Genomic DNA, 21565 nt, shown 5'->3' with positions numbered 1-21565 from the left:
AATTGCGATTTCGAAACGTGCAGTTCGTGACTTAAGGTTTTTGTAAGGTTATTTTGGTTTTGATCGTATGTATTACTAAATTGTTCTTAAGAACCGTACTGGAATAACTTCTTTGTTGTGAATTAAATCCCAGCCGTAAACTATGTCTGATGAAAGCACTGTTCCAAAACTATTTCTGTAAAATCAAAGATACAAATTTTGGATCGTTTTAAAAAAGGGAGAAAAGATATTCAGATGTTGCAAAAAAAGTTAAAATTCTAATTAAGCAACAAATCCGGACCATAAGCAGAAAATGATAACTGTTGTTGCTGCAGGATCTACCATATTTAAAGCATTAAATAATGACAGCTCGCGCCAATGAAAAAAATGGAAAAGCACTCCGTGTTTGAATCGACGATAGCAGTAAAAAGGGAGTAAACGACTACCGCGCACGAGGAGTAAAATGAGAGAGATTATCTGTTGACGTCTTTTCTTAACAAGTGAAAGTTGTCTCTCTCTCTCTCTCTCTCTCTCTCTCTCTCTCTCTGGGGAAAATAGTGAGGAAAGCGATTCGAAAGAACAGATATTATATGAATGAGAATCAATATAAGTTGGTTCGGTACGTTTCAAGCTGGAGGGGAAATGAATACTGAACAGAAGTTGCTCGTGTTCTCAGTTGTGGAAGAAGGTGGAGGAAAAACGGTGGCGAACTCAGGAACATCCATGGAAATATCTGATGCAGATATTTTATATATGTGTGTGTACACACACACACACACACACACACACCATACAAGAGAAGTCGAGGGACTTAGAAGAATACCAGTGCTGTGTGGGCCTTATACACAGGGCAGAAACATTTACATGAGAATGACTAGAGTGGATCTGAGACATAGGGAGTTATCGGATTATCCTCCTCTAAAGCATTAAGACATTCTAATGAAGGTTTCAGGTGCATTGCACCACTCCAAATGTGTGATCAAAGATGCAACTGGATGTGAGGAAATAAGTCAAAGTTCAGCAGATTTGAAACTTATACAGCATTCGTTAGTATTACTATTAGACAGGATTGAAGATCAGCTAGGTAATTTATGCACAGAACAGATCCTTGGAACACTCCAGAAATCCAGGGAGCACCAAAATCTGAATACGTACTGCTCTATTTGTGGGATCGGAAGCAAGCATTAGAGTTAGGAGGAAAGGAATCCAAACAGTGAATCGGGAAAAGCACGTTAAATGGCATCATGTTTCATCCCAGTAGTGTATGCTTTAGAGTGTCTTCCACAAGATCACTGTAACTTAGCGTACGTTAAGTGTTACGCTTATATAGGGCTTTCAATGCTACATTTTTCAGTATTATTTAAGCTATCGAAAGAACTATTCTTTATAAATGTACAAATTTATGTGTGGGCGAGACCTCTAGTCGTGAATCTTCTATTTAAAGCATTAGCCAATTTTTCGCCTAACCAAGTTTGATGTGGAGCAGTGGCAAATACTAGTAAAAGCAGCCTTGCAAGCATTCGGAAAGACTTGCGTGCGCGCAAAACAATCTCAGAGCTGATTTAGGGATTTTTGCAAAATCAGGTCCTTGACGCACAGAAGTCAATTTTCACATGTCAAGAAAGTTAGATTCAGCTACAAGAAAATGACAACGTTCTTTTTAAAACTAAATAATAATAATAATGATAAAAAAAAAATGTCTTCTCAACCGTGTTTTTTCCAAACCAAATCGCATCAGCGATTCTTAAACCTTTCTATAAAATATGTATTTCAATCCTGAGATGGCTATTTTCCTGAAGGTTTAATATTCAACGTGGTCCATATATGTATGTTCGAACTCGATTCCGTTCAAGAAATTACGACTGCAATAAGTAATAGAAAAGCACTCTTCTCTTTACCTCATTGTTGCAGCCATATACTGTACGAAAATGAATAGCTATGCGTGTGCGGACAACAGGAAAGGGTGGGTTTTTCGTTTACTGTTATCAACATGTGCAATTTTATTATTAATATGATGCACCAAGCCTAAAAAATGCTGTTCAACAATCTGAACTATTTTCATCAATTTCTGTCTACAATAAAATCATATTTCCTATTAGAAGACAAAGAAAAACAAATAAGGCTACAGTGCAACTGAGTTGGCTGATGAGAATAGCAGTTTTTCATAATGAGGATCCCACGAATATATTTTATAGATCGCTATCACACTCTCGTATGAAAGCACAATCTATTGCTGAATATCGTAACTGTTGCTACAACATCGGCATGAATTGATGTACTGAAGATTTCTAAATGGAAAACTAGGATTTCTAACTAGAAAACTAAGATAAATTTTAAAATTATGACGGTTTTACACAAAAAACTTGGCCTAGAATAAGGTTCTGTGTTAAATCACTTTCAACATAGCAGCTTTTACTACTATAACCTACTCTTGTGATGCTATAGCACAGTGCAGAAATGAAAAAAAAATCAATTATGTGGCACACTTTAATGACAACTACAAGCTAGTCGTTAAAATCAATGGAGATTACTTTAGTTGAAGCTTTTTGTTTTCAACGGTAACTGGAATTAGGTTATGCTAATTATATGCTTGGTCCAGATCAGGCTTTTATAAACATCCTTTCTCACAGTGGGATTCGAACCCTCAACCTGTTGGTTGGAGAGCGGATATAGTATCCCTCAACCAACCGGCCGGTGCCTGAAGTAGTGATTTATAATCTTGTGAATATTGTTTGTGCAATAAATCATGAACTTCAATTTTTTTTTTTTTTTTTAATATAGAGAACAACTTTCAAGAATGCTAAAGACGTGATATCTCAGGACAGAAAAATGCTTTCCATTCAAGGAAACAAATTTCCATAAAATGCTAATTTATTGCAAAAATGTTAATTTTATTTGAAATATCAAATTTATATAATTTTAGATTTAATATTTTATATTAAATCTAAAATGGGGCATGGACGTTTGTGATTGTCTGTGGAAAAAATAGTTGTGGCGGTCAGCGGTAGATAGCGTTGGTGTAGTTGCGGTCAATTGGTGGATTGTGAGTGGTAGAAGCAAAGTTGTAGAGTAGATGCCCTCCCTCGATGAGTCTTTGGACTCCTTGGAGGTGACAAATAATAATAATATTTTAAAGAAATGAATAGGTATTTCTTTAAAAAAGTTACTACCGTTTACATTTATCCCTGAAGTTAAGGTTCCATTCCTTCCTCCCCCTAAAAACACCTAGCTCAGGAGCTAATTACGCCGAACAGAGGCCCCGAGTTTCATGTAAGACCTGATATTCCAATGAACGGTTCAAACAAAAATTAACCTTATCGATGACGGATAAGAGACAGATGTAAGTAAAAAAATCAAAGCCACAAACAAAATTAAAAGTTTCAACGAGCGGGGGGGGTTGAAATGCTAAATAGGAATTTCTTCCAAGTACACTCAATCTCTTGCTTACAATAAAGAAATGCACCCACATTTTACCTGTAATGTAATGGATATAAAGAATGAATGAGTTTTGATAATAAAGCCTTCATACTAAATCATGTAAATAAAGTAAAGTAATTTATAAGAAAATGAGGAATGAGGATTTTATCCGGCCCCAAGTATAACCAAAATTTGGATTCAAATACAGTAATGAGCAGGCCAAAGTAGTAAAGTGACTCACTCCTAAAACTACTCCGGTGATAAGCACTCTGTGACATGACGCTCCTGAACACCAGCCGTTGCCAGATGGATAAACTGTGTGCAACCAGCGATGCAATCTAGTCCACAACGATAAGTAGGCTATGGCATTCAGACGTCGCTCCATGAATATCATGCGATGCGTACCTGTGTTGTAGCTTTTGATATTTCCAGAGTATCCGATCGGGTCTGGCATCGAGGCCTACTCAGCAATTGTCTTCCTTTGGCCTACCCTACATTGCGATTGGGTAGTCAGTATTTCTTTCTGTTCGATCACTGCGCATCATAGTGGTTGGCTTTCTCTCTTCTGAATTCGCTACAAATTTTGCCTTTCTTTTATACATCTACAGCCTTCTCGCTGATCAGTAACTCTATATTCACAGTTTGGTTGACAACAGCACACACCCCATTCCTCCGACAAAACTTAGTGTCTAAACATCCAAGATTCAATATCTCTAAAACCGGTTCCTTAAACAGAAGAAAAGTGAGGATAATCTACCAACAATGCTAGTAAACTACAATCTTTCTTTCTTTCGAGCAAAAAATATTTCAAACTCGTCTTCCTTACTTACCCTTAATATATTATTATACACAACTCACCAAACAGGATTAGCTCTCATCTTGGATTAGCATGTTCGATCACATCTGCTTCCTCAGCTTCTAAAAACTTAGAATTTGTTACCAATCGATACACTACTTGTCACAAATCCGCTTATATACAAAATTAAATCTATTTATGCTCAGAATACCACTCTTGTTTGTAGCGATGCACAGACTTCGTTATTTTTTTCCCCCAAAATTGATACTGAGCAAAGGACGGCAAGTGCAGATGACCATCTCCCTCTCTCTCCCCGACTTCATTCAACCACTATCTCAAAGACAGTGGTCCGTTCCAGCCGTCCTCTTACTACACTGAATTGGCATCCATCATTACTTTGTTTTTAATAAACATGATAAAACACGAGCAGTAGCTTCCCAATATCCTTTTACAGTTCAAATCCAAACCTATCGAATCTGCTTTTCCGTCCTCTTTCATTCCATTGCTTGTATGCTGTGGAGCGGCTTTTCTCAAGTATTCCCAAGAACATTAGCCCAACACAGGTGTTAATTTGCTACAAGCCTGGCAGCCTCTTGAGGGGAGAGAGAGGGGGAAAAAAGCAATTGGTTTCTATAATAGATTCTGCAATCTTTTGTGTGTTTGGGGGAGGGGGGGAAGGAGACTGCTATAAAATTATCACACAAACCACCACACCACTACCAACTTGCAGTTACGACCTGACGAAAGGTGGGACAATTGATTTGTGCCACTGTCGCCATAAAAGGAGTCTTATGACGACTCCACCACCCTTCAAGTGTCTGCCGGTGTTTCTATGCCCACTGTATCCGTATACCCGTGCATTTAGCTGCTTGGCGAGGTCGTGACAAGGATCAGAGGCAAGATATATTCCGATATGCTCCTCTGAAGATCAGTGTATTGCACTGTCATTCGACAGACTTCACAATTCTTAGAACCTAAATAAGCAATCTCAGGCCAGAGGACTGCGTTGGCTAAATGCGTTTTTACCTTTCTCAGTACACTACATTGTGGTACGCGACCATTTCCACAGCAGGAGAGCAATCTGGGTGATCTCTGGCCGAAACGCCTGGCGTCGATTACTAAATCGTCGCACTGTTGGACGATCATCGCTAGTGAACACGCATGCACTATCCCCCTGTATCTGCCCACCTGCTTTACATCCCCTGGAATCCACCATCCATGGATAATTGGGAGGGTGCATTTGATAAACTTGCAGTTCAGTGCTTATACAGATACTGAATGAAATGCCAACTATGCATGATAAATACACGGACTGTGGCGTGACATAACTTTTTCCTAGAAAGAAATAAAAAAAAAAAGTAAATTGAAGTGTACAAGTACAGCACGAAATGTATTCAGAAATCGTTATTTCGTGACGAACTTCAATTAAATTTTCTCGACACTCTTATACCTGATGCTATTTTTATGTTATTAAACATTTTCAAACACGCAAAGCTAAGAATTCCGAAACCTATTATACAAGTTTCTTTAAACCTGAAGTCAGAATCACTCATATTTTAGGGAAGGAAAAATTAGACCTACTTTAAAGAATCGTTTAAGCAAAGTTATTCAATAACAGATCTTTCTATTTACGGACGGAATACTCGAAACTATTTTTCAAAGTTCCGCTGAATACTTAGCTGTGTATGATATCAATGTTTTCTGCCAAAGAGAAACTAAAATTAATTTTTTTATGTTCTAAACAGGTAAAATCCCTGACACCTCAGACAGGCGCGCGCGCACATACACCTCATAGGTAATAATCATTTCCTTTCACGATCAACATTTAAATAGTTAATCAACTGGGTATGAAGTGTATGTGGTAATTCTCTGAAAACAGTGATTAACAATTTACAATGCAACGAGTATACATGAAATGTTATGATTCTAAAATGAACTGTTAATAGTTGAATTCAATGCGCACGAATTACTTCGTGTACAACGAATTCACTCTTTCCCAGAAACATGAAAATAAAATTTTAATCCGTTGAATTTATAGTGTAGCTAATGGAGAGAAAGAAAAAAAACATAAAACTCAAATTACATCATATACACTGCTCAAAATGATTAGTGGATATTTTAGTTCGTGGTGGCACCAGTCGAGCAGAAACGCGCCTAGCTAAAGCATCCCAAGCATGTTCGATTGGATTACAATCAGATGAACAGGCAGACCAGTCCATTTTTTCAATACCTTCTTCCTCAAATCACTCTTGTACCAAATTTGCACGGTATGGGCGAGCATTGTCATCCATAAAAATGAATTCGTGGCCAATTGCAGCAGATATGGGCGAACTATGGTTCCAAAATCTCATCGCGATACCTTTGGGCTGTTAAGGAACCGTTTCTGATAAAATAGATCAGTATTGCCACCTATACTTATTCCAGCCCATAGCATAAAACTCCCCCCTTGATGTTGGGGTCTTTCACGAACAAACTGTGGATTATTTCTTATTCCACTTTCAAGCCATATCAAGATACGTCGGTTATCTGGTTGCAGATTGAACCTGGACTCGTTACTAAAAAGTACACCAGCCCAATCCTCATTTGTCCAATTGCGGTGTTCTTGTGACCAAATTCTTCGGGCTCTTCTTTTGTGATTTGCAGTAAGTAGAATGCAAACCATTGGTTTATATGCTCGATTCGACTTCGTCTCCAGAAAGCAATTCAAAAGTCGCGAAATTACGCTTTGAGCTACATGCTTGAGCGACAACTTGCTGCGTTTGTCCAGCTTCTAATCGACCAATGGCTCTCTCTCCAAGCTATGGATTCCGGGATATCATGTATAGTTCGCCCACCGTTTTCAGGTCTCTCCTTGGAATTTTGCCAAGAATAGTCGATTCATGCTGAAGGGGAGAAAGAAATGAAGAATTGGTCGCAAACATGCGAAATCACGTGCTTTCTTGTCTGTCGCTGCACTAGTACTAGCTTGATTTTTGTTCTCTTTTTGCATTATTTTTTTATTATTAATTTGTATGATGAATCCAGTACAGTCAACAAGTTCTATTGTTACACGTTTCAGTAGCTCTTGCAAAAGAATATTGAATAATGTGCTGACATTCTGCGAAAAAGAATCGTCAGAAGGCCGTCTTCTTGTTCCCCTTTCTCAAGTCATAAAAAGTGCAATTGCGGGCGTATCGGGGTCGACTGTTAAAATAATTCGTAAGGAATCAAAAGGTGAAGGTAAGCCAAAATTTAAATCTCCTAAAAAAAAAAAAAAACCACAGAGTAAAGAAAACCATTGAAACCGTAGCTTTGAATGATTTTGATGTAGACATTATAAGAAGAACTATTCACGAATTTTACGTATTCGAGAAAAGAGTGCCAACTGTTCCGAAATTGATTACTGTGCTTAAAGAAAAAATTAATTTTCCTTGGAAAAGAAAAACTTTAAGGAAAATACTTTATGAAATCGGATTTTGTTTTAAAAAGTCCCAGAATAAAAGGAAACTTATCATGGAGCGAAGTGACATTGTTTTATGTAGAACGCAGTATTTGCACGTATTAACACTCTACGTACATTTTTCCAACTGTTATACAAGCAAAATAGTTACACTTTAAAAACAGCAATGTTCGTAAAAGAAAAGCTAAATTTTCCGACCTGTAATAATAAACAAACTCAGTTTGTTTATTATTACATCCCAGAAGACAGACTGATTACCCTATTATCGGAATGGATTCTCCTTTTTCTGACATGCGCAGTAGTTTCGAGGGACCTCAAATCGGTGGGCGAACTATAGCTCTGCCATTTTTAACAAAATAATGGGTGATAGGTGACACGAGTTTACAATTGAAGTGATAATTATGCACTGTGGAAGTGAGTGCAACAAGCCACGCTAATATCCCTCCCACACACACATTCTAATACGGCTAAAACACGTTTCGACAAGTCCTAACATGATTTTGTATGCAGTTGCATGTTCTACACTGTTGTATATTAAGAATATTTTAAAATAAATGTGTTACATTTGTAAATTATATTTATAACTTTATAATTTAAAAGAAAACTAAAATATTTCTTAATTGTTTTGAGCTGTATATATACTGTATATAATAAATCTACTTAATGTTGTCTTATATAGAGGTAAGAGGGTTTTCCTCCCGGAAACTACGAGTTTAATTCAAAAGTAGACAGAAATGGACAGTCCTCGTTGCCTTAAAAACGATGAAAGAGACAGCAAAGATTTTTTTGTTGTTGTTGTTTTTGTTTGTTACTCCAAATATAAGGAAAGCATTTTAAAACAGATCCGATTTTACTTTCAAGTCTGAAAAAAAAAAAATAATAATAATAATAATAATAATAATAATAATATATATATATATATATATATATATATATATATATATATTTCAGTATGTTTATGCAAACAGAGTGAGGAGAAATCTGAGCCGGTTTGCCTGAAAATCCAAGGTATTATATTTTATTGTATAAAAAGGAGTTTCGGCTGTATTGAAAATGATGGCGTTGCCGTTCTCAATGCGAGGAAACCATGTAATGCACCAGTTGATTATAATTTTGAAGATGTGAATGTCAGTCAATGAGGAATAATGGAGCGTACTATCGTAAACAAAACTAGACTACGGGGTCGAAATCTAGCCAGATCACTGATATAAAAAGACGGTTGTTACGTAGAAACGCCCAAGGCATTTCTGCATAAGCAGTATGGGATAACAGAAAGCTATCTCACCTTAGTATGAAAGCAGCCAGAGGAAGCTGTTTATCGAATTACATATGTCAAAAGAAAAAAGATGTAGAACGAGTCTATATGCCAGATCTAGTCGAAAACCTCGGAAATCGAAAGGTACTAACTCGAGTTCTCCTAATCTTGCACAACACGTCCAGATGTGTATTATGTAAACGGTGCGCGCCACAATTCCATACCGGCTAATTACACTATAGGCGAAGATGTTTTATTTCCTGAATAAAAATTGTCATCGAAGAGCTCCTCTTATATAGTGAATGTGAGGAAGGGGGGGTCCCGTCAAAATCTTCAGAAGCATGTCCAAGATATTTCTGGAATTCTTTTCAAACTAGGATTTTTTTTATTAAAAAAATATGCATATGACGAATTTGCTATTAGCCTACACACAAAGTGCAGAGATAACTGTGACATTTATTTCTTAAGATCTGAAAGATCACATTTTTATACTCATAGTACTGACAACTTTTTTTTAATGTGGTTCCCCACTCAAGAAAGGTTGTAAAAGACTATAGTACATTGGTACCGTGAGTGAGCTAAAGATTTTATTTTATTTTTTGTATTTGTTTTTATAATATTTTAGTTTTATTTTTTATTTTTTTTACATAGTCCCAGAAACCTTACTTTAGAGATGAAGCATGGAACTTTTTCAAGCCACTTCACGCCTCCAATAAGCAGGGCGGTGGTCTCACGCCGGGAGAGGAAATTCATCTCCCACCAAAAGACAATCATAAATATCCATGCCCACGGCGGGATTCGAATCCACACCCTGTACCAATAGCACATCAGTGCCGTGTGTGAGAGTTGAGAAACAAGAAACCTATTGACATTCTTCTTAAAGAGCTGTAGGGTTAAATTGTTGGGATGCACATTATGAGGAAGGCTGTTCCAGAGAACAGAGGTAGACGGAATAAATGAGGAAGAGGACAAGTGAGTTTGAAGACTTAGTAGTTGTACTGTGAAGGAATGTTGGGCAGCAGCTACTCTTGTTCTAACAGCCAATTTTAATAGCGACCTTCAGACAGAGTGACCTGCATCCACAAAAACAGCAGTAACGATTGAGGGGGGGGAGAGAATGCACAAGATTTGCTCTTCCAAAACAAATACAAAGTTTAGTGACTTAACATGGGTACGGGGAGGGGGGGGGGGGCTAGCACATAACTCGTTAGAACCGGTCTAACATTTACACATTTATGACCTTGAATGCAATAACAGCAGATGAAAGCGAAGTGTGTGCTTTTGCACAGAAAACATACTTGGTACAATTAATTTACATGCCGCGAAAATATGGGGTGCACTGGCAATCCTTATCCTGACAATGAAAACGTGTGGCACAATATGCAAAAACATGGTGACCACTTACTGCTATATATGCGGCTGCAAAACCTATTGCTGTTGCAAGTTATTTACACAACAAGAATATCACACCTTCAAATTATATTTTTATCAGAAATTCAAGAATCTTCCAGACATTTATGTGAATCCCGCACATGAAATCAAGCCTACAATACACTGATATGGGTACACTGTGCAGGATAAAGATAATTCGAAAACCCTACTCAAGAGAACGTGATGATTTCAAAAACTACTTCAGGCTTCCAAATAAGCACGGTGGTGGTCTACAATCCGGATAATGAAAATCGACTACTTTAAGACTCAGAAGCATTCATTCACAATCGGATTCGAATCCATAGCCTAAATAGCAGCAAAGAAGTTATCCACCAAGCGAGTGACAAGATCTTCATTCAAACTTTTAAAAATGCATATATAAGAATACAGAATGGCGGAAATGTGCGTCTACTTAACGCATTATGACCCCTTTCAATGTGTTAGGTGACAAAGATCCGTGAACACGCATATCCCGAAAGCATAAATGTTCCTTTATTTGCGTATTGCATCTTTCCTTCCAACAGTAGAAATTGAAAAAATTTCGCTACTACGGTTACTCATGAACAAATTTGATTGCTGATATTTTCCTCCTTTGAAAAAAAAAAGTGGTCTACAGAGTATTATCATATTATGAATTTGACCACCGTAGTTTATTTTTCTAGGTAGATTGATAAATGATAATGCTGATATGCGTCACACATTCTATCATGACTCATGCTACGATAAAACAGTGACGCATTTGTGTCCAAATCCATTCAAACCAATGACGTTCATTCTATTTTTTGATATGTAAATCAAACTCGAATAATTTGCAAAGGCGTGTTTTCAACATACCTTATGGATTACCATAATACAATAATTCAAACAGATTACACAATAAGGCCATAAATATTTGACAATCAGGAATTATCAATAACAGCTTAATATTGCAAGCCCAACCACATCTCTGGTCACAAGTTTTTGTGTTTTTTTTAATACTTTAGTTTTTGTATGTGACGAGTGGTAGCGACAACAACAACAAAAAGAATATCACCTTTTCTCTGTAGTAAATGCACGACGATTCAAATTCAGAAATGTTACAATGCTGAAATAAGGTGATACTGAGTTGTTACAGTAGTAGACCGATCTTCATGCGATATGCTGAGTGATCAGTCAGAGAACCAGGTGAAACAATGCCAACTTAGCTATTGGAACCACCTCCATAGAAATAACCGGAGAATCGGCACCATCAACATGAAAATCATTACTGGAAAAAAAAAAAAAAATCACGACTGATAGGGACCGTGTCGCCATTCTTAATATTTAGTGAGACAGAATACTAAAATAGATTCTTCCGATTAATTAGCATAACATGATTTATTCAGGGACTAGACATTAGAAAAAGGATGTAGTAGCTAAAGCTACAGAACTAAACATGAAAATAAACTTAATTGGGAGCCAGTTTCAAGCTGCGGAGGTAATTTTAAAAATGAAAAACTGGTCAATAAGACCCCCCCCCCCCACGCCTCCTCTAGTCTTATGGAGGTAGCATGCGTAGCGGAATATTTTCGAGGTCATTAGCGAGTAAAGCGGATATACCAAAAAGAAAAGTTGGTTAGCAACCAAAACGGAGCAGAACACGAATCACAGACAATAAGTGGTTAGAGATATTATTATTATTAAAAGGGCAGAGCTAATAATAATGGAACACCTGCTGAATTACTGCTCAGCGTTGGACTAGCCATTACTAATAGCATTTCCAGCAAAAAATAAAATAAAATAAAAAATAGTATAAATTTGACATGAAGAGAACAGCACGCAAACAAAGCAGAAGAAAAATCTTATTGATTATTCTTCTGTTTCTGACAAACGACACAAAAGAGCCACCCCTGACATCTGATTCTGAACTCAATCATTTGCTTGAATAGAATTGTCTTAAAAATACTCTGTACTAGCTTAAGTATATTGACTGCATTACAGCAATTCCAATTCAGTCAAATCTATTATCTTAATATTCTGCAATAATTAGCATAATGCACTTCTTATTTGGGTAGAGATTCCAGTAGCTACATAGATTCTATAAATGCGCAAAATAACCGCTGCTGTTAAAAAAAAAAAAAAGACTATCACAAATTGCTTCCATAAAGTAACACATATGACACGAATTTTTACAGTTGGGTCTTATTAACTATTATTCAATTGGACGAACAGAATTAAAGGAAATCGCGAAATAATGGCGGGGGAGTATTATGGCAATATAATACTCATCTTAATGTTTAAAAAAAAAACTAGATAGCGGAGAAATTTCAAAGGTGGTTGATTATAAATAATGACAAGAAATACAGAGGTGAAACATTAGCTGAGTCAAACTTTTTCCCCAAAGGAGCATGTTAAATGCACATCAATTTATAATAACTTTTAGTTTATTTTTAATAATTTCATCATCTCAAATTAGTATGAACTATTTGCTACAGCACACCATATCGATCCTTCCCCCCCCCCACACACACCCGCCAGAAAAGAAAAAAAAAAAAGGGGGGGGGGAGAACTTGCTGTATTTTGTGAAATGAAGGCTAAGGAACATCGTCGATCAATAATACGAGGCCAGCGTCCTCTCTCCATGGCCAGTCGAAAACTGGAATTTATTTTCTGTAATTTGTGATAGCTCCGATTACTAACTAAAACGGGCAGCGTTGGATATCCATTTTTGTTATACCTTTAAATATGTAAAAATGAAAACAACTTACTACTCACACTTACCTTTACAACCACATGCTCTTGACTTACGATTATGAGTTCGATCTGCATATCGAATCATATTATCGAACAGTAATATCCAATCTGTTTCTTCATCCCACAAAATATTAGTACCATTGGGTGATAACAACCCTTCCCATGATTTTTGACTGTCACTAGTGGCAGAAGCAGAATCTGTTTCATCAGTTTTATCACCTGATTCAACATCGGCAGGATCAAAAGTGTCTAACCACTTGGCATTTTCTGTCCTACATCTTGGATTTTCATTTGCGGAAACTGTACTACTCACACCACTATCACTACCATTTTGCACATTTATAGGTTGGTTACTACCATTGAACAGACCATCGCAAGGCCGCTGACCGACATCAAATTCGCTTGCTTTCGTAAAATCCACATCTTTCGTTTGCTTCGAGTTCGTTGCATTTTCGATATTAGCAGCTGCGGTACTAATTCCTTGGTCGGAAGACTGGATGGCTGGTTGAGCATCACTTGTTTTTTTATTGGAAGGCATAATGAGTGAATGACGACGGAAACAAGCAGCACAAATTTAACACGTGCTCTTCACTAGAGGTAATTATTGTAATCGTAGCCATAAGCTTCGGCTGGTTACAGTCAACTGGCTGTAATGTACATTACTATTGTTGAGTACAAGTCTAAAACTTCCATTACCGTATCACAGCTTTCGCTAGTAAAATTTCAGAAGCTGACAACGCCAACTGCAGGAACTGAAAAATAGTTTATTGAACTGAAACGATTCACTAGATGAGTCATCAAACAGCAAAGGTCGAAACAAGCACAATACGATGTCTCACTTGGATAAAGAAACACTAACTATACTACGGATACTATGAACACGCGCTTTCAGCAGGAATGGAATGGTCAAAACACCCCCAAACTAACGCTGATGATTGTTGGTCGGTCTTTCTCCATCAATCTCTTCTCGCCTGTCTCGTAACGACCAATCGTAGTCGCTTCTACTTCCATTCAGTACCTGGCTCGGTTAGCAGCATATACAGGCGGAACTCCCGTGTCTTGTTTTCCCCAGCTCGGCCTCCGGCAAAAACTTCCTCCCTCCCCTAGCTGTTTCATTTTCGTCACGTGTTTCAGCAATAGACGGGGTTGGGAGGGGGAAGGAAAACAACATTTTCTTCGGGAAAGGAAAACGTTAGCTAACTCTGTTCAAATTGCTCCATAGAGGGAGCTGGCGTATGGAAGAACTATACTGCAACACGCTGCAGGAGGGAGGAGACGAGGCACTGCAGGGTGATCGAAACTACAAATACTAGCTACATTTTGAATAAATTAATTACTAATTTGATGAACCCGGTAATGAAATGTACTTCGTAAGTGTTCTATATAGACTTATAACGCAAATTAATTAGCAGAGACATATAACACGATTTACAAGTTTTCCGGTTTACAGCACTAGAAAGGAAGGTAGAAGTGCGCAAAATCCTCAACTGACTATCTTGGTAACAAACCATGAACATAGCATTTAGGAGTAGGAAAATGTTAACCAATAGCATTCGTTCTTAAGGCAAATTTTATGACGTCATATTTTGTTGTATACAAACATTACATGAAAAAATGGATATTGAACGGGCTGTCATGAAATCGGAAAGCCGTACTTGCATCTGATTTACATGCTTTTGATATGTGTAGAACATTATTCTTTAAATATCAGGTGAATAAAAATTCACCTGCTTTTGTATGAAACAGCAAAAACCAAAAGCTAGACAATCTAGCCCAGACTATTACAAACGTGAAAAAAAAATTAAGATTATAACTAACTTTCATCTAGTTTATATAACGGTGGAACGGTTATTTCTCATCGATTGGTGTCATTCCAGTTCACTCTCATATTATATATAGGCTCTTCGGCTGGAAAAATTTGGGTTCGAATCACGTTGATGAATAGGCTTTAAAAAAAAAAAAGTTAAGTGTGTAGTTAGTATCCTGAAGTTTTATTCTTGTGACTTTGTTTTTTTTTTCTAGCAAATTTCAAGCTTGTTCGTGAATACACATCTAATTAGATGATGCAGCAGAAAACTGCTGCATTAAATGCCTACAAATCTCTAACCACAGAACTCGACCCATCCTATGGAATAGAGAAAGTTATTAATTATTAGTACCCGATTTTCGTCGAATCAAAGACTAAGGACCTCGCTGTTAATACAATACCCATTAAACTAGGTCTCAAACTGGAAAAACGTGTTTTCTATGAAATGTTTGGACTTTAGGACGATGTCATAGGAAAGAATATTAAAGTATTTCTAAACTTTCAGCTATAGGGATCTTTAGTAGACAAAAGAATAATGGATGTACTACTAGATGTAACATATATAAAGAGATTGGAGATCGGTTAATCTTAGTCTACAACAGGTCCGAACGGTTCACGACCCCATAAAGCACTTACCCTCGAGCAGTCATATTTGATCTTTTTTCACAGATCTTTACACGTGTAATTAAATATATTATTGACAGGTTTTAATTTTGTCTCAACTTCCACAACATATACAAAGTGAGCCTTATAGCTAACGTAGAAAGGGGCGAAAAGATTACCAAAAAAGTCAATCTAATTTGCACTCAGCAGCTATACTACAAACAAAATTGCAGGCAAGAAATAATTTCCAAAATGGAATTTTCAAATCATGAAAAACAAAATCCTACGAACAAAAACCGAGTTGATATGTCCTGATGTCAACAACATCAGGTTCGAAGTAACTCGAGCGTTACCGCCTAAAAGAAATCTCTCAAACAGCAAATTCTGCGTAAATTCCGCAAAGACAACAAACAACTAACAAAGTTAATGCCACTGTTGTCCTTAATACCAGTGATTACAATCGCGAAATGAATGCGCCACTGAGAAACCACACTACTTATAAACCACTAGATTATGATTCCACTAGTTCTCAGAAAAAATAAAATAAAATAAATTAAAAAGATTACTATAAATGTCACATCTTGGCGTCCTGAAGTTTTTAAAAAACTTCAAATCTTTTAGTTCCTGCCCCTGCAGGTGTATAGTTACCTAAAATTCATGAACTTAATTACCCGCCCCCCTCCATCCTATGGTAGATGCTACTGAATCCTCCTCTTTCAAATTACCCAAATGGCTATGTAATTCCACTTACTGGCCATAGTTCATCTATATAAAGAATTCCTCTCATTTCAAATCTTCAACCCGAAACTATACTTCATCAAATTAATATGTACCCTCAAGAGGTGTACAGGATGTTGGAAGTTTTTTTTTTTTTTTCCACTTGGTTAGACTATAAATTATATTTAGTTTAATCCTTTATCCAAGTGTAAGCAAACAAAGTTTGCACCTGAAGTATCTTCAGGACTTGTCACCTTTACTCGTGGTAAAGGTGGACAAAGCTTCACATCAGTTGCCTTAGTATCCCATAATGCAAAACACATCTCATTTAGGCATGTATAATGCTATGCATTATGGGAACGGTCACTACCCAGCCTGGTTTCCCTGCATTAAGTGCGGGGCTACCTCTCCAAAAACTCGCGAGATCCCCCAACAATGAGCGACCCAAAGGATAAAATCCTCAGCGTTGTTCCCCACAGTAACAGACTCACCCTGTCACTGAAAAAAACTCTCAGCGTTTGGCTCTACCCAGTGCAAGGCTCGCCCTACCCCCGAGCAGAACTACTCATAATACATCTGAGGGGTAACAGCAACAGCGGTGCCTCCGTTAACCTCATGGGCTACAGCATTGCCATCCATTACCCAGCATTGCCATCCATTAGCAACAGCCGAGCCTCAGTTAGAACTTCACTGGCTACAGCATTGCCATCCATTATCGAAGCTTCAAACCAGGGTCGACCCTTAGGGATCTTGTCAGTGGGAGCCAGACCCAGAGGTGATACCAATTTTGAAGCAATGCAGAAGTCATATTTACATACACAAGTTGCCAAAAGGTGTCACCCTTAATATTAAATTACTCTGGATTAGAGAAAGATGGAAGTTTTTTTCACTTGGTTAGACTATAAATTATATATTTAATTTAATCCTTTATCCAAGTGTAAGCAAACAAAGTTTGCGCCTGAAGTATATTCAGAATTGGGGCAACTCGTGGTAAAGGTGGAGAAAGCTTCACATCACTTGCCTTAGTAACCCATAATGCAAAGCACATATCCTTACAGACATGTATAATGCAATGCATTATGGAAAGGGTCACTACCCAGATTGATTTTGACTTTTATTGAGCTCTTCAGTGGAAGCCAGACCCAGAGGTGATACCTAGAGTCACTTTGGATTAAACTAAATATATAATTTATAGTATAACCAACTGAAAAAACTTCCAACATCTTTCTCTAATCCAGAGTAATTTAATAACAAGATGTGACACCTTTTGGCAACTCATATAGGTAAATACGAATTCTGAATTACTTCAACCTCGGTATAACCAATGGGTCAGGCTCCCACTGAAGAGACCTCTAAGTCTAAACCAGTTGGACGCCTGGGTGGTGGATAGCAATGCTGTAGCCAATGAAGTTTACTGAGGCACGGCTGTTACTGATACACAGGTTTTTTTTTTTGTGTGTGTGTGTGTGTGTGTGTGTGTGTGTGTGTGGCGGGGGGGTAATGAATGGCAATGCCGTAGCCCATGAAGCTAACTGAGGCACAGCTGTTGCTGTTACCCCTCAGATGAAATATGAGTGGCTCTGCTCATTGGTGGGGTGAGCCTGCCACGGGGTAGAGCCAACGATGAAAGTTCTTCTCGGTGTCAGGGTGAGCCTGTTACTGAGGCAAACAACGCTGAGCTTTTGATCCTGCAGGTCACTCATTATTGGGTCATCCATGGGATTCCACGAGTTTTTGGAGAGGTAACCCCGCACGTAAAACAGGAAAACCAGTCTGGGTAGTGACCCTTCCCATAATGCATAGCATTATACATGTTCACAAGGAGATGTGCTTTGCATTATGGGATACTAAGGAGAGTGATTTAAAGTTTTGTCCACCTTTACCACGAGTTTCCCCAGTCCTGAAGTTACTTCAGGAGCAAACTTTGTTTGCTTACACTTGGATAAAGGATTAAACTAAATATATAATTTTAGGGTGTACAGGATATTATGATAGTACTACAAGAAAAGTTAAACAATTATTAACTTCCTGTCAACAATTCTTCTCCAAATTAATTTGTTATCTATCAAGACTCCAACATTATCAGATCTTATATTTGTCTTCTTCTAAGGCACTTTTACTATATTAATCCACCTATTTCTTGGTCTTTCTTCCTCTGGATCTTTTTCCTGCCAAGGAACATTTGTTTTTCTTTTCTTTTAGTGCTACACAGTGATCAGCATTCATTTTTGAAATTATGGATTCTACAACAGTGTTAAAATAACTCTTTGTTTTTCGAATTATCTTAGTTATCTAGAATATCCAAGTTATTCTAACACAGTTGTAGAATCCATAATTTCAAAAATGAATATTTGTTTGGTTAACCTTTCCTCTCCCATTCTGTTTAAGTGATCATACCATCTGAGTTTAGCTCTGCTAACACATTCCTGAATGCTAACAATAGTAAGTTGTTTCCTAATCCTCATTTTCCATATAATAATGTCACTGAAAGGAAGAAAGCATATCAAAAGTTCCTGGCAAATAAGTCAGCTTGTGCTCTTAGAGAATACAGAGACAAATGCAAGAATGCTAAACATTGTGCAAAACTAGCTAAACAAAAGTCATGGGAGGACTTTGGCAAGAATATAAAAAATAAATATCAAGAAGGTGGCAAAATATTCTGGCGGTTGTTGAAGAAGCTTAGGAATGGAGGAAAGAGTGCTGTAAAAGGAGTTAGAAATGATAAAGGCGACATGAAAACGGAAGAAAAAGATATCCTTGAAGTATAGAGTAATTACTTTCAAAAACTGCTAAATGAAACAAGCAGTGATGACAGCACAGTGGTAAAAAACACTGACCAGTCATGCAGTCAGGAATACATATCCATACTTGAAGTAGAAAAAGCCATCAAAAGCTTGAAATGTGGAAAGGCAGCAGGAGTAGATGATATTCAACCAGAAATGTTGAAGTATGGTGGTATAAAAGTCTTACAGTGGCTGCACTGCATAATTCAGAAAGCCTGTACAGAGGGACGAATTCCTGATGATTGGAGTAGAGCTCTCATAGTTCCCATATATAAAAAGGGAAATAAAACTGAATGTGAGAATTACAGAGGTATTTCCCTAGTAAGTATTCCTGGCAAGATCTATGCAAGTATACTTGAGAAACGATTGTGAAGAATTGTGGAAGAACAAGCTGGATTCAGGCCAAATAGAGGCTGTCAGGATCAGATCTTCACTTTACGGCAAATAGTCGAGAAAGCATGGGAACATAACAAGATCTGTATACAAGTTTTATTGATTTGGAAAAGGCATATGACAAGGTGCCAAGAGAGAAGCTATTCAGTACGCTACAGTTATATGGTGTCAATGGGGCATTATATCAAGCAATACTTAGTCTTTATTTGAGTTGTAAGTCAGCAGTTAGAATTGAAAGAGGTACAGGAAGATGGTTTAATGTTAAATCTGGTGTCAGACAAGGATGTACATTATCCCCTCTGTTATTCATTATCTATATGGATCACATTATGAAGGAAAGTGGTATTAAATATGATATCAAAATTGGAGGTGTTAATGTCAGCTCTTTGCTTTATACAGAAGATGTTATACTTCTAAATAAATCTGCTACAAGTCTGCAAGATTTTCTGACTAAATTGAATAACTGTTGTAATAGATATGGTATGAAGGTCAGCAATAAAAAGACAAAGACAATGAAAATAGGCAGAATCATTGAAAATGTCAACTGTGTTGTGAATGGAGAACCTGTGGAACAAGTAAAACATTTCAGCTACTTAGGCAGCACGATTTTTAGTGAAGATGGTAAATTCAATATAGAAATAGACAACAGAATCAGCAAAGCTGGTATAGTGGGAAGTCAAATGAATAAATTCATATGTAATAAGAAAATTAGTTGGAACACTAAATTAGCTGTATACTAGACAGTGTTCAAACCAGTGTTTTAACTTATGGATCTGAGAGCTGGGTCAGAAGTAAAACACTTGACCAAAGACTAGAGATCGCAGATATGAGAGTCCTGAGAAAGATTAGAGGTGTGAACAGATGGCATCAATGGCAATATCATATTAAAAACGAGGATATTTGGAAAGAACTTGACACTGTCAGCATCCAGGAATGCGTTAGCAGAGCTAATCTCAGGTGGTATGGTCACTTAAATAGAATGGGAGAGAAAAGTTTAGCAAAACAAGTGTTCTCTGCCATGTTGGCAGGAAAACGACCCAGAGGAAGACCAAGATATAGGTAGATTGATACGGTACAAAGTGCCTTAGACGATAGAAATATAAGATCTGATAATGTCGGAGTCTTGACAAGTAACAGACTGATTTGGAGGAAAACTGTAGATAGGAAGTTAGTAATGATGTAATTTTTTCATGTAGTACTATCATATCCTGTACACCCCTTGAGGGTACATGGCAGGAATTTGATGATGTCACTGATTACATCTCAAAATGCAAATCTGAGAAAAGGCAAGACTGTGTTTTGGTGCCATTGAACATGACAAGATTGTCCTTGCCCCATTGAAAGAGAATATGTAGATCCATGTTTAAGGCACTAGTTATATATGATCTTTTGGTCCAGGATGTCACAGTACTGCATGGTTTGTCAAATAAATGGAGAGTACTATTGTGAGTAGATCATTTATGTACAGGAAAAAGAGTAAATGATCGAACAGAGCCTTTGGGCACTCCATCATTGGTGTTGAAGATCAAAGAGAGGAAGCCATCTACCATGACTTGCAGAGAGTGACTACAGAGAAAGTTGACTATCCAACAATAACAGAGGGTGACAAGAAGACTACACGATGGCAATATGTTTAGCTGGCCTAGATGCCAGACACACTATGATGAAGTCAAAAGCTTTGGAAATGTCAAGAGCAACAGCATGAGTTTTTCTAAACCTTTTTATGTCATGTGTCCAGTGGTGGGTGATGTAAGCTATGAAGCCAGCTATTGATCTTAAATGGCAGAATCCATACTGGTGGCTGCTGATTAATTGATAGGCCTCTAAATATGGAAGAGTTAGCTACTGATGACTTTCTCCATTATTTGGGAGAGGACAGAGGTGATGGTAATTGGTCCATAGTTCAGTAGACATCTTTTTTTTTTTTGAAACAGGATGGATATGGGATTGCTTCCTTGTACTGGGATAAGTACCAACTATATACAATAGATTTGTAGACAATGCAGGATGGGAGTTAGCTATAAAGCACACTGTTTGAAAATGATTGGAAGGATGCCATCAGGACCAGAAGACTTTAGTATTCCAATTATTTAGTACTTTTTCTGCTGTCTTTTTGTTGAAAAAGAGGGAGGCATACAGTGCTTGAATTATGGTACAGCAGGAGGCAATCTCCCTTAGTCATTATGTAGCAAGGAAAAGAGCAATGACAGGAAATCAGCTTTATCTTTGGGTG

The 21565-nt window shown here is 37.4% G+C and overlaps 1 protein-coding gene across 8 annotated transcripts in view; it reads right to left on the bottom strand.

Moving 5' to 3' along the window:
- chb (CLIP-associating protein) overlaps window positions 1-21565 on the bottom strand; it is a 723643-nt gene that overhangs the window by 533324 nt on the left and 168754 nt on the right. The window contains exon 1 of one of the 8 annotated variants that reach the window (XM_090405367.1): window positions 13057-14395. The exons of the other annotated variants lie outside the window; for them this stretch is intronic. Within the exon in view, the coding sequence (XP_090261493.1) occupies window positions 13057-13567 (511 nt within the window). The 5' untranslated portion in view covers window positions 13568-14395. Of the gene's footprint in view, window positions 1-13056; window positions 14396-21565 lie in introns of those variants that run through there. 8 annotated transcript variants of the gene reach the window in all.

This window comes from Typopeltis vanoorti, chromosome 15 (assembly GCF_054136105.1).
Source record: "Typopeltis vanoorti isolate ZY-2024b chromosome 15, IOZ_Tvanoo_1.0, whole genome shotgun sequence".
NCBI classification, from domain to species: domain Eukaryota; kingdom Metazoa; phylum Arthropoda; class Arachnida; order Uropygi; family Thelyphonidae; genus Typopeltis; species Typopeltis vanoorti.
This window is presented reverse-complemented; position numbering and strand designations above follow the sequence as displayed.